Here is a 13,389-nt window from a genome sequence, read left to right as displayed (position 1 = left end):
TCACTATTGATTATGTCTCATGTTCTGACTCCAAGGCAAAACTGATTGTTTTAGCTCAGATCAGCACTAACTGCGTTATAATCCTCGAAGTGTGTGTATTCAGTTCATGTGCATTTGTATCGAGTAATTCTGGTTTTGTTTTATGTGAACCATCAGGCACTCATTCAAGGACATGTTCTTTTTTTCTTTTGTCCATCCATTAGCCATACCGCTTATCCTTTTGAAGGTCGGGTGGGGGGTGGTTAGGTTAATGCCAATCCCAGGTGACATTAGGAAAGTCTTTTTTTCCCGAAGCATAATTGTTTTTCTTTTCTTTTTCTTTTTTTTTTCTTCAAAAGCCATTTATGCCCGCAACAAACTTTTGCATTTCACAGACTCTTAGAGGAGCACAGCAGCTTGCTGACAGATTGTTTGGAAGCAACTGTACATTAGAAAAAAATGCCACAGTGAAAAAAATATCTCTGACCTTCATTTCTGTTTGCCTCTTGTAAACCCTCCACCCACAGGCACATGAGGCCCCTGATCCTGTGCTTTCTCTTGAAATCTTATCTTGCTGTTTGATAGAGAGGGATGTTTTGCGACACATACAAGCCAGAGGGCCATGTGCTGTCTTTTGCTGTCTTTTGTGTCCCATCACACTCTGTCAGATAGTTTGCTCACACTTTTCAAGTGTGGAACTATTTTTTTCCCCGAAACCACCATAATATTTGTGTGTGAGGCACATCTGTGGTTGTTGGTTTTTCAAATACATATTTGTTGTTATTGGAAGAGATTTGTTTGTGTGATTTGGTCAACTTTGTTCTTCACTTGATACTTCACAGCCCTGCATTTGCCTTTCTTTGACAAGTGATGGTAAGGTGGGTGCTATAAGAATAAAACACAGACAGAGACTTGGAGTTTACACCAGTGCTAAAAGGTTTAGAGCAAACACTTCAAAGAACTGTTAGATATTCTTTAACCTGTGTAAACCAAAGTCCCAGTGTGAGGGATTAGGTGGAGCAATTATGATTTGATTAGTGCATACTGTAACCACTTGTACCAATGAACTGGTATGTTTTTAATGGCTTGGAATAAGCCTGTCATAAAGGTGCAGCTCCTCTTCCATGAAGCCCTCCACATTGGACTACCATGTTTCTACAGTAGCCCAGAGCAGAGGATCCAGACTCTGACTCTGGAGGTGGCCTGACACGATTTTCTGTTTCCTGAAGCCACTGTACGTTTTCTGGTGAGATGAGGCTGGTATTCAGGTGGCTTTATGCTCGCTGCTGGAAATCCTACCCACTGATATTTTGATGCAAAATCATTTGAGGCAATGTTCAGCCTCTATTTATTCATTTATTTATTTATTTATTTATACAGACAGAGATACAGATTTTAAAGTGAATGTTTCAGTATATTCTTATTAACAATCTTGTCATCCAAAAACGAGGATATCATGTTGAATACAATTCAATTCAATTCAAATTCGCTTTATTGGCATGACAGTTAAAAGAACTATGTTGCCAAAGCATTAGGAATCAATGACACAATACAACTCATGAAACCAAATATACAACAATATACAAATAAATAAAAAGTATACATAAAATTATTTACCCTATGCGTGTGTGTGAGCATGCACACACATTGACACTGAACACATCAGTGATATGTTTATAGACAACGTATTTGTCTTCTCAGACTATCTCATCTCATACTATCTCATAGTGTAATATAAACCTGTATTGACTACAACCATATTGACACGGCTCAGTGGCAGGGGACTCAAGTGCACAATTCCAAACGATAGTGCAGTTTAGAACTCACATTTATTGCACTCAGGGCAAGCAAAGAACAAGAACAAAAACCACAGACTCGACTTGAAACTAACAAGGAAAAGCTTGCAATGGTTGACGTGACAAACAAGACAAACTCGCAAACACTAAGCACAAGACTTAAATACACAGGGGGAGACAAAGACACAGGTGAAAACAATCAGGGTGACATCAGCACACAGGAGAAACTAGGACAGGAAGTCAAGACACCTTCTATACATATTACACGTATTGCACTACTAGGCATTCATTGTGCTTGGTCAAGGTTAGCCAGAGATTGTGGTCTCTTTCAATGCAGGAAAAGTTCATAATGACTTCATGGACAAGAGGTTAAATTACATTTAATCAAAACCACAGTCTTTCCGGAAATTTTTAATCAAAGTGGTCTTGTCCCCCAGCGGTATGCCTGTCATCCATCCAAACCTCTTCCTGGTGACTGTTTTTATCCTCACTCATCATAATCCATTCATTCAAAACAAACGTCACCTCTGAACATAGTCTGGCCACTGATTACACTTCTGAATGTGTTTGCTGTTAGTTTTACAGTCACAGCGAGAGAGAGAGAGAGAGAGAAGCAAAGAGAGAAATGTGTTGCTGTTTATAATGAAAATGTATCAGTGTAAACTGTTGAACCACATATTTACGTCATATGTGCAGCACAGACTCACAAATGGATTACAGCAATCATGTTATGGCTACAGTGCTCGTAGAAATCACATTAGACTTAACACAGTGATTTGATAGGCCTATAGGCCTAATGCCTTGTGTGGAGAGAGATCAGAGATAATACAGGCTTTGTTGTGGACAGAACAGGTGGTGGTGGTAGATCTGGAGTAGTTTCTTCTGCTGATCACCGAACACAAACACACTTAAGTGCTTTTGATCGAGCCCAATCATTGTGTCCTCACTGAAAGAGTGGAGTGGTCATACATCAGTCATTTATTTAAAGACTTTGTTCTCCTCAGGGCAGCTCAAAACAAATACTATACTGAATTCAGTACCTTACTGTAGTTTTCTGCAAAGACAATATTTGTTTGACTTCAAAACATGAAGTTACAAATAGAGAAGATTGTTACAGCGGCCATGTACAAAATCTGTTCAGAATGGAGAAGGACATATCTCATCCCTCCACTTCTGTTTTATAGTTTCTCTCGTCTCCATTGTCCTGGTGAGCTTGAAGAAAAATGTCAAAGCCTTTATAATGTAGATTTCTACAAGTGCCCTCTGCATAACTGTATATTTGAGGGTGACACTTTACGTTTCTTTCTATCAAGTTCAAGTCATGTTCTTCCTCTTTCTTTCTAGCAATATATTAAGAGCTTCATGGTCACTTACTGTATATAGCAGAAATATCCATGCCTGCACATGTGCATGTACAGTACATGCATTCATATAGTTACACATTTACATTACTATAAGTGTACTTTACAATAGATTTATTTTTCAAAGCACAATTTCACATGCAGCATCCAGATGAAATACATTTGGCTTTCTATTCCTTTATGACCTCTGAGTTAAAATGCCAACTATCATCATTCATCTCCCCACTGTGTCTTATCTACCATGTCTCCTCTGCCCTCTTTTCATCTCTCCGCCTCATCATTAATGCTTAACATTATTTTGTGGTATGATTATTCAAGACTTCAGTAGATTAGTGTAAGGTCTTGGACTGTGCATTATTGTAAAATATCCTATAAATCCTTCCTGATATACCTGACTATGCTTTGAAAAGCCTTTTATGTGGCTGCCTGTTAAACGTCTATGTTATGAGCTCTGACACCATGAAGAATAATGGTCAGGCACCCTGGGATACTTGTATGGTTTGCGCATGGAAAGGAGGGAAAAGGCTGAAGCCATACCTACACACGTACTGTAGACACACATATCCAACATCATGGCACACAAATGTCAACGTTGAAAGCACAAGCAGACCAATTTAAATTTACAGCAGGGTACTTTGGACACGGTGCATCCCTGTCATTTTTTGGATGCCCCAGTCACCCGCTGGTCCAAACACTGTTTGTTTGCTCTGTCACATAATTTAGCTTGCTGGTGTGAAGGGATTATTGGATATACACAAACATAAACACACACACAGGGATAGCTATGGGTGGGAAGACACTCATAAAAGTGGCTGGCTCAACACTAAAGCCAGTGAGAGCAGTGAGACTTTCAATTTGCATAATTATACCAAAGTGAATGCACATTCACGCACGCACACACACAAAATTGCATGGAAGTTAAAAGGACACACACATAGGCATTAGTTAGTATAGGCCTATAGACACACACACACAAACTCATCTACAGACTGCTCTCACAGTCACTCCTCCATTTGTCAAAGCATAGTTATCCACCTTCAGTATCATCATCTACTGTCTGTGATATCCTCCTTCCTGTGTGTGTGTGTGTGTGTGTGTGTGTGTGTGTGTGGTGTGTGTGTGTGTGTGTGTGTGTGTGTGTGTGTGTGTGTGTGTGTGTGTGTGTGTGTGTGTGTGTGTGTGTGTGTGTGTGTGTGTGTGTGTGTGTGTGTGTGTGTGTGTGTGTGTGTGTGTGTGTATATGTGAGTTTCTCACTCACCTATGTTTGTCATATACGCAGTATGTGTTAACATACAGTATGCACTGTACACCCATTTTTTGTATTTGTCCACAATCTAGCCATCCATGTGAGTGAAATTCACGGCTGTTGATGTGATTCCCATTCACTGTGTTAACGTACAGTTTGTGTGTGGTTGTGCTGTTTGTCAATGAGATGTTCTTTAGGCCTGTAGATGATACCAGGCCTGTCTGGGAAAGCTCTTTGCCTCTCTTCTTCTCCTCCCCTTCCTCCTCCCTCGCCTATATTAGCTCCATAAATCCTGTTCTAGGCGGATTGTTATGGTCATTGTGTGTGCTGTGAGCGATGGTTATTATCTCCCTGCTCCGCTCACACTGCTTTATGTGTCTCGTCTGCTCTCTCCCTCTCGTCCCTCGTTCTCTCGTTTTCTCCCTCCTGTTCACACCATATCTCTCTCGCTCTTACTGACTCTCTCCTCGTCTCTGTTATGCTGCATCCACGTCCACTCTCTCTCCTTCACTTCCCCTTATTACTCGACAGTACTTATTTTTTCACTTTGCTTGTCTCTCTTCTCACCGCTCTCACATTCAGTCTTTTGCTTCGTGCTATCTCTCTTTTGCTTTCACTCCTGCACAGGTGCAAGCACAACAATTTAATCTATCAAGATGCACTACGCAAGTCGATCATGTAGAAATATACCCATCAATCAGTCTGTTTTATAATCTGAGGCTACAGCAGATACCTCATCCTTTAAATTTGCAACAGATTTGTCCTTTATGTCTGACTCCATGATGTCAACTAGTTATTCTCTTTACACAGGGAAAGCATGAGGTCAAAACTTGAGTACAAACTGTCACCTAAACATCTCTGAGTGAGAGTTGTCCTGAGAAAGCCAGACTCAGTAATGACAAAAAGACATGTTTTCTCTCACTACACCCACCAGTCATGAAGAAGTCAGAGTTTTCAAGAAAAGTCTGAGTTGTCTTGAATGGCACTTGCCACTTACTGCCAAGTACTTTAAACTTTTATTTTTCTCAAACCAGATAGTCTTTAATCGTTGGACTTGTGCCATGATGCAGTTTTAAAACTCACATCCAGTAGAAATGACTCATGCTTTGATTCATTATCTTCATAATAGAAATGAAATATTTATAGTTCTTAGTGCTATATCAAATTGCAGCCGAACACCTTGCTACTGTTTATACATCAGCTCCATGTACATTTCATTAAGAATCACTGTTTTCTAACTCCCCAAAGGGCCCAGAGCATTGTGTGAAATGCCTTCATTTCAAAGACGGTCCAAACTGTGTGGAAAAGTGCCCCGATGGCCTTCAAGGTGCCAACAGCTTCATCTTCAAGTATGCTGAAGCCAACAACGAATGCCATCCCTGCCACATCAACTGCACCCAGGGGTAAGTGAAGTCAGGAAAAGTCCGGTCTGGTTTAATGCTCATTATGCCACTATTACGCAACATTTTTGTTAATTTTTCAAAAACAAAATACAGTACTTTCCCTTCTATCTGTAAAGTATAAGTGGAGTATAATTGAAACCAAACCACTAAGTATAAATTAAACCAAATTCCCATTTTGCTAAATAAAACCAAACAAACATAGAACATTTCCTGTCTAATGTTGTGTGACGATGATGGTTAATTATAAGGAAAATCAATTGGATGATTACAGTAGTTGTCATACAGACCTTACTTTACACACAAAAGTACCTGACTTTCACCAAAAAAATGCAGGAATACACAAAAGTCCCACTAAAACTCATTCTTTAATTCCTATTCCACGTCAAACCTACTGCAAAGTTTGAAGTACAGTATCCGACCTAAAACATAAGTCTGGTCACATCAGATAAATCAGTCTGATTCAGTCCAGAATTAGTTATTACACTGTACTCAGTGGATTTGATCACATCTTGCAAGTTTCAACCAGAACCAACCAGATGTCCCAATTTTATTCAAACCAATATGATAAACTTCTGCCAGAGTCCAAGGTGTTTCTGGCATGGTTTATGGTCAGTCTTGTGACAAAATAATAAATATGTTGTTGAATCTGTGCTAACTTCTGGCTAATTGTATAATGTGCGGTTAGCAAAGCAGCTTGCTTGACCAACGTGGGAAACTTTTACTACTATGTTACTGGTGCGCTCACCTGCCACAGCTCAGAAACTGGCCCTACGGGTAATCACCACATCACCAAGCTTCCAGCACCACCTGTTTCACAAGGATACTTAAATGAGTTTCCCTGTAGTACTTTCTGGAGTCACTGAGCACCAGCAGAAAATTCTCAATCACACTCTAAGTGCATTCGGCTTTTATATACATAAATAGCGACTTAACAGTGCACACTCACAAAAAGTCCCTTTCACTATCCATACCCTGCAGACATGCAATAATAATCCAACATCTTGCAGGATAAAAGAGATAAAGAAAGAGGTGAAGCAGAAAATGAGAGAGAAGAGACAGACTCAAAGTGAGAGGAGTCAGTGAAATACCTTTCCACTCTCCATTGCCCACTAGCCACTGATCGCTCAATGAAATATTACACAAGGGTAAGACATCATTTTGTATTTAACTCCACAGGGATTTTATGTCACTTCCTTGTATGTTATTTCTTATCTTCTGAGTGACAAGCTCCCGCTCACTTGAGCATAACAATGCAGTTGTAAATGGAAAACACCCAGCCGACAGCTTTATAATCAGGTCCACTTCTAAAAAACACAAACTGAGGGAGTGAGGGGGAAAATGGTAGAGACATGAACTTAGAGGGAAACAGACAGCACCAGGACAAAACCAATATCCTTTACCTCTAAACATTCAGAGGGCCCACTGAATTTTGGAGCAATATTAAGTCTGTCAGTCATGGTATATGATGCAACTAGTGCACACTGCACAGGGAAGATTTGAAACAGGACAGGTGACACTTTCAGAAGAAATCTTTGCTTTTCATCAGAAGACAGTGTAATCTGTCACTCTGAACTTTAACACATTCCCAGAATGAAATTAGAGCTGAGAAAGAGATACAAAGATCTGAGTTCTGAACTCAACTCATATTTCAAGTGCACCATCAGACATCAGGAGAACACATGGGTTTGCTGATGCTGTGACTATAAAGGTATAACCTGCCTTGTGCTTTTACAACTAAAAGCCAGAGTTGAACACAAAAGTCCTCTCAGCCTCTGTGTCCTACTGTCTTTCAGCGTGTTTTATACTAAGCAGGCAAAATAACTCAGAAAAATGGACTGAATCGAATTTCTTTGAATTTACTAACTTAAAAGCAAGAGACAGAACCAGATGGAGGAAGTAAGACTGAAAGGTAGAAAATTGCAGGTCTCTGCACCTCTTCAATGTTCAAGAGTTCTGAAAAAGATGAGAAGTTATTGTGATATAGCACTTTTCAGTCTGCCTGAGACATATGCATATTTAACTGAGGGAGGACAGGAACTGCTGCTTTTTTCCCATATCCTTATCATGTGCATCCTGTGTAACTGTGTTGACAAGAGGATCCAGTAGTCATTAGGTTTTGTGTTAACAAGTGCAGCTCATGTTGTCTCAGTGATAGGACTACAGGATGATCACAGGTCCTTAGTGTAAAAGGGTTTTGACTGTACCTGTTAGTTATTGCTTTGGTCAGCTCACTCCAGTGTATCCTAATTTTCAGATATGTGTAAACTAAAAAAAAATGTTTGAGTGTTTGTCCTGTATTGTTTCCTTAGGTGCATTGGTCCAAGACTCCAAGACTGTATCGGCTGGATGGACAGGTACAAAATGTATTAAATCCCCCCCGCACGCACGCACACACACACACACACACACACACACACAGAGGGAGATCCAAGAATCAGTTAGTGCTAAGGCCCAAAAGTGTCCTTAAAGCCACTCTGTGATATTCATGTTGGAGGCTGGAGTGTGTGTTTGTATGGTTGTGTGTGAGCATAAGTAATTTACCTGGTTCTTGATAAATTGATAGCACTTTAGCTTTTGTTCTGAGGCTATGGGGGAGAAAAGGGAACAAACTGCCGCTAACAGTTTACAGCAAATGGATTCTTGATGCTTTGGCAACATAGTTCTTGCAACGTTCATGCCAATAAAGCAAATTTAAATTGAATTGAATTGAATTGGATTCAAGGTTTCATAAGAGAAACGGTTTGGCATCAGGTGAGGTGGCACTGAGAATTGTTGGATTGGGTGTTTGGGAGATGATTTTTAAAAAAAGGGGGGGTTAAAAAAAAGTCTGATAATCACAGTGAGCAGTCAACAGTGTAGGCAGTGTAGACTTACTGGTGGGCCTGGAGATCTGCAGCACAACAATGACACCAAAAAAGAACAGAGTTATGCAGAAAAGAAAGTGCTGCAATGGTAAAGAACAATGCATGACTTTAAATGAGATCATCAAACTGGAAAAATGGAGACACACATAGACTAACTTGCAGCATAACAAGAGACCATGGGGGCTGCTTAGAAAAAGGGATCATACAGTTAGATGTGTAGACAGACTGATAAACATTTACCAAGTACTGATCAATATTCAGTATCCTTAATCTTTTACTGGGATCAATAGATGCTGAAGGAGACACCTGCAGTTTGGAGAAAAACATCCCACAGGGGAGTGTTTAAAATCTGCTCTTTTCCTCCTGTGGGACACTGCCAACAGACTGAAGGGGAACTGCAGCAGATGGGGAAATGTAGTTATCAGCTGACCCAGTGAACAGGGTAGACCTTATCAGATCTCGGAGAGCTGTGGCTCGGATGCAGCGGTATAGATTCCCAGCTAACACCAGCAGTGTTGCACACCTTGTAAATCTGGTAATTTGTTACATGATGGACGTATCGACTTCTCAGCACAAATGAAAGTGGCTTATCAGAAACAGATGATTACACTAAGCCCTCAAAGGCCGGTGTTCCACCTGGCATTAACGTGAATCTAGTGAAGGGATTGTGTGCATATCTGATAAAACTGGATTAATCACTTTCTGTCACAAACTCATGTAATACCTCATCCAACATGTTTCCATTTGACGCCATCTTTTCATTTAGTTGAGCATCATGAGCTGCCTCTGGTTTGACAACTCTGTGTTCCTCATTTGTATGATTCAGTGTCCTTTTTTTAAATTGTGATGTCGTTGCAGTGGATCAAATGCATTTCTGAACATGTGGCTTGCTGGGTGAAATTTAGAGCTATATGTCTCGAGTACATTTATAATGCGGTCAGGATTCACTCAAGGGACCTGTTAATATCACTCGAAGAAACCACGTAAGTGAAGCGTGTGGATTGAATTAGATCATCTACTGTGGATCTTGATGCTTAAATTGCATTTTGTCATGTGTCAAATCCTCTGGGACATTTCTCGCCAACTGCCTCAGCTATAGTGCTACATTTTTAATTACTGGGTGGCTATCAGTGGTCTTTTTCTCAAGTTATTACAAATACTTACATCATGGTATAGCAATGTGCTCTCACATGTAATGTAACTTTAGTTACTGATTTGATAAACTATTAAGGCTAAATTGCAAGAGCCATTTTGACCCTGTGAACCAGGATTTCTGTGATGTTTCTGAAAACATGGGTCACTGAATGAGATACATAATAATGTTGAAATATAGACTCATCAGCCATGCAAACACATACTTTTGCTCACTTTTTTGATACAAAAAATGTTCATGCTCTGCGTAAGTTTTCACTGAATTCCAGCAAATCCTGGCCAGCTAATTACAAGAGCAATGATTGTTAAAGCATCTACAGAGAACTTTCATTTTGTGTTGATTTTGGCGACCCCTGTGGACAAAAGCGGTAGCGTTTTGCCGGAATGAAGACTGCGTTTCCCATAAGCTTCAGCACGTATTGTCGTACGTTATTTTTGCAGTTTTACTAATATGAAGCTACAACTAGGAAACAGTCAGCTTAAGCGTAAAGACTGTAAAATGAGTGGAAACAGCTATCCTGGCTCTGTCCAATATTTAAAAAAGAAAGAAAGAAAATCCTAACACCACAGCAGTATCACATACAATCTTTGTACAAAAAGTGTAAAAACAAAACAATACAGTGAGCTATTCGTTGATTTTTACAATAAGATTCATAGGTGCTGTAAGATAACTCACTCTCCTGGGTCTAGCTTCACATGTAATAGACTCTGTAAAGATGCTAAGAAGCATATTTCTTCAATGAATTGTGACCTGACCTTTTGAACATCTAAATTAACTCAAACAAATTTATACACCCCTCTTGTTAATTACCCTGCATTTCTGCCACAAGTTACATATTGGCCAATATGTCCACCTGGCTGATTTATTAGTCAGCTCTTTACCACTGGATGTTCAAAGTCCCCATCTTGGTGATTTTCGTCTTGTGCAGCCAAAGAGAGAGATGTGGGGGAGAGATACAGAGTTCTTTACTTCCCATGAAGTCAGCTGACTGTGATAAGATTTTATGGGATGCATCCTTGCGTGTGCGTGATATACAGTCCTGAATAACAGCTTTTTCCTACTGATTTAGGGCAGAGCAGAGCAGAATATGCATGGACCAAATTTGGTTCTTTCATTACAGAATGGGATGGGGGGGCTGCTCTTCCTGCCCACTTCTGCAGCAGCTCTGTAGACAGTTTGGAGAGCATATCAAGAAAATTACTTAGAGTCTAGGTTTCAAATGACAGCGTCGGTGTGGTGCTGAGAATTCACTTTGATGGTTATTTCCATGTTTTTGATCTCAGCCTTGGTTTTAATGAGAGTGCATAGAGCAATATTGGTTACCAGATAAAATTCAGAGCACAAACAGTCAAAAACTGGAGGTGAAGATATTACCCACATAGGCTGCATAAATATATATATGTGTGTGTGTGTGTGTGTGTGTGTGTGTATGTGTGTTTGTGCGCACACATGCAATGGCGTAAGGATGATGCTAACTTCTTTCTTTTTGTTTTCATCCTCTCTGCTTCTACTCAACCTGTCCACCCCACCCTCCTTTCTGTCATCATCTGTGTCCTCCCGGTGACAATGTGCCATGTTTTGACATTGCCTGCATCCTTTTCTGTCTTCATCATTTACTTTTCATCATTTACACCATTTCCCTGTCTCTTCTCCCTCTCTGCTCACTTGTCTTAAGAACTCCTCTGATCGCAGCGGGGGTGATCGGTGGCCTCTTCATGGTGGTGATCATGGTGCTGAGCGTAGCAGTGTCTGTGCGCCGGAAGAACATAAAGAAGAAGAGAGCCCTTCGTCGCTTCCTGGAAACAGAGGTGAGCAGGACAACAGATGAAAAAAACATAAAGAGGAGAAACTGTTGCCGGTAGCACTTAAAAATAATATTAGTAAGACTATGGATGCCTGAGAATCCAAGGGCCAAGGTCACTTTGTTTTCATCGAAGTCCACATTTATGCAGTACTGCTTTAGAAATCAAGCTGTCTGGGTTTAGAGAACTGAGAAGACTTAGATCAACAGCAGATGGAAGCATGAAAGGAGAATTGGTCAAAGGGTACTCAATAAAATTCCAAAAGAATTGTATATTTTCTATAAAGTGAAAGAAATGTCTTTGACAGATTATTTACATAACAGTTCCTGGGATGAATATTCCTTTAAATTTAGAAGAAAGATCAGTTTATTATAGAAGAGTTGCCTGAGGACATTTGAGCACACACATATGCATGTTTGCATGCATGTGTTTTGCTCACATTAAGTCTGCACACATGTGTGTGTGTGTGTGTGTGTGTGTGTGTGTGTGTGTGTGTGTGTGTGTGTGTGTGTGTGTGTGTGTGTGTGTGTGTGTGTGGGTGGATAGGGGTGGATAGGGGTGGTGTGGGAGGGGGACATGCTGGAGAAAGTGTCAGAAACTGAGGCTCAGGTGTTAACTTGACATTGTATACTGGAGAGGACCCTTCTGTTAGGAAGAGGAAGGGCCCATACCATTAGAGGAGAAGAAAGCACTCTTCCTTTGTGTTAAAACAAGAAGAGTAGATCATCCAATGCACTTGTGTGCCCATAGAGCAAATACGTTCTTGTTTCAGTGCTCTCTCTCACACACAAAGGTATGAGAGAAGTGTCTGAGCAGATAGAATAGCACAGATAAGGCTCATTATCCTACTTACATTTTCCTCTCATATGCTGCTACTGTTGGTTTCCTACACAGTGTCAGACACTATGCTGGCTACAAAAATTGTTGTTTATAACCAACTGTACAATGTCTATATGCGTTAACCTATGTATAAGTGTACTGTATATAATATAAACCACTTTGACACAACACATTATAATTAATTTATGCATTTATGCAATTAATGCATAGACGCCTTCCCACTCTCAAATCACCATAACTGTGCTAACAAGGTGATGGTGTTAGCAGCTGCTACAAAAGCAGCGGTGAATTGATAAATAAGCTGTTCTGACCGAAACCTAGTTTTCTGCTCACAAAGTAGAGAATTCTGCAGACCCCCACAGGGGTCATGTGTTCAGATTAATAAACCATCTGTGTGAATTGGCAAACCATGAATTTCATATATGTTAACACCTGGTTTGAGTAAGTAAGGGTAATAAAAACCATATCTGTCGAATAATGCGTCCACACAGTAACTTTATTTCTGGAGGTCATAAACCAAATGGTTTTATCAGCACATACTGTATCTCGGGCCATTTCAAAAGTGAGAATTTCATACATTTAATACTGACCTAAGCTAATATAGTAGGGAGCATTAGTGTCTGCTTTGCTGAATAAAGCACCCAGCCCTTAACAGCATAGCAAGGAAGCAAAGCATTTTTTTTTTACATTCAAACTTAGCACCGCTTTAGTGAGATCTGTCAGAATGCTATTCTAAAAAAACACACCAAAGATACTTAAAGATCTTCAAAGAGTAATTGAATGGCAGTGTGCACCACATGTGTTCTGTTATTACTGTCTTGACATGCAGTCTATATACATTTTTTATATGTGCTTTGTGGACCTCTGTTAACAACCTCAAGTTATTCCCAAAAATGTATTTTGTGTACAGACCAGCTCTAATAAGCGTGATGAATGCATTTGTCA

General features: G+C 40.0%; 1 protein-coding gene across 2 annotated transcripts in view; it reads left to right on the top strand.

Annotated features, from left to right (window-relative positions):
• erbb4b (erb-b2 receptor tyrosine kinase 4b) overlaps positions 1-13,389 on the top strand; it is a 323,074-nt gene that overhangs the window by 249,797 nt on the left and 59,888 nt on the right. For both annotated transcript variants that reach the window (XM_085766219.1, XM_085766220.1), the window contains exons 15-17: positions 5,631-5,785; positions 8,095-8,139; positions 11,478-11,610. In XM_085766219.1, the coding sequence (XP_085622345.1) occupies positions 5,631-5,785; positions 8,095-8,139; positions 11,478-11,610 (333 nt within the window). The remainder of the gene's footprint in view (positions 1-5,630; positions 5,786-8,094; positions 8,140-11,477; positions 11,611-13,389) is intronic.

Source organism: Trachurus japonicus, chromosome 21 (genome assembly GCF_045865225.1).
Source record: "Trachurus japonicus isolate A0001 chromosome 21, Traja_1.0".
Lineage (NCBI taxonomy): Eukaryota > Metazoa > Chordata > Actinopteri > Carangiformes > Carangidae > Trachurus > Trachurus japonicus.
The sequence above is the reverse complement of the archived record's forward strand: the minus strand, read 5'-3'. Positions and strand labels throughout refer to the sequence as shown.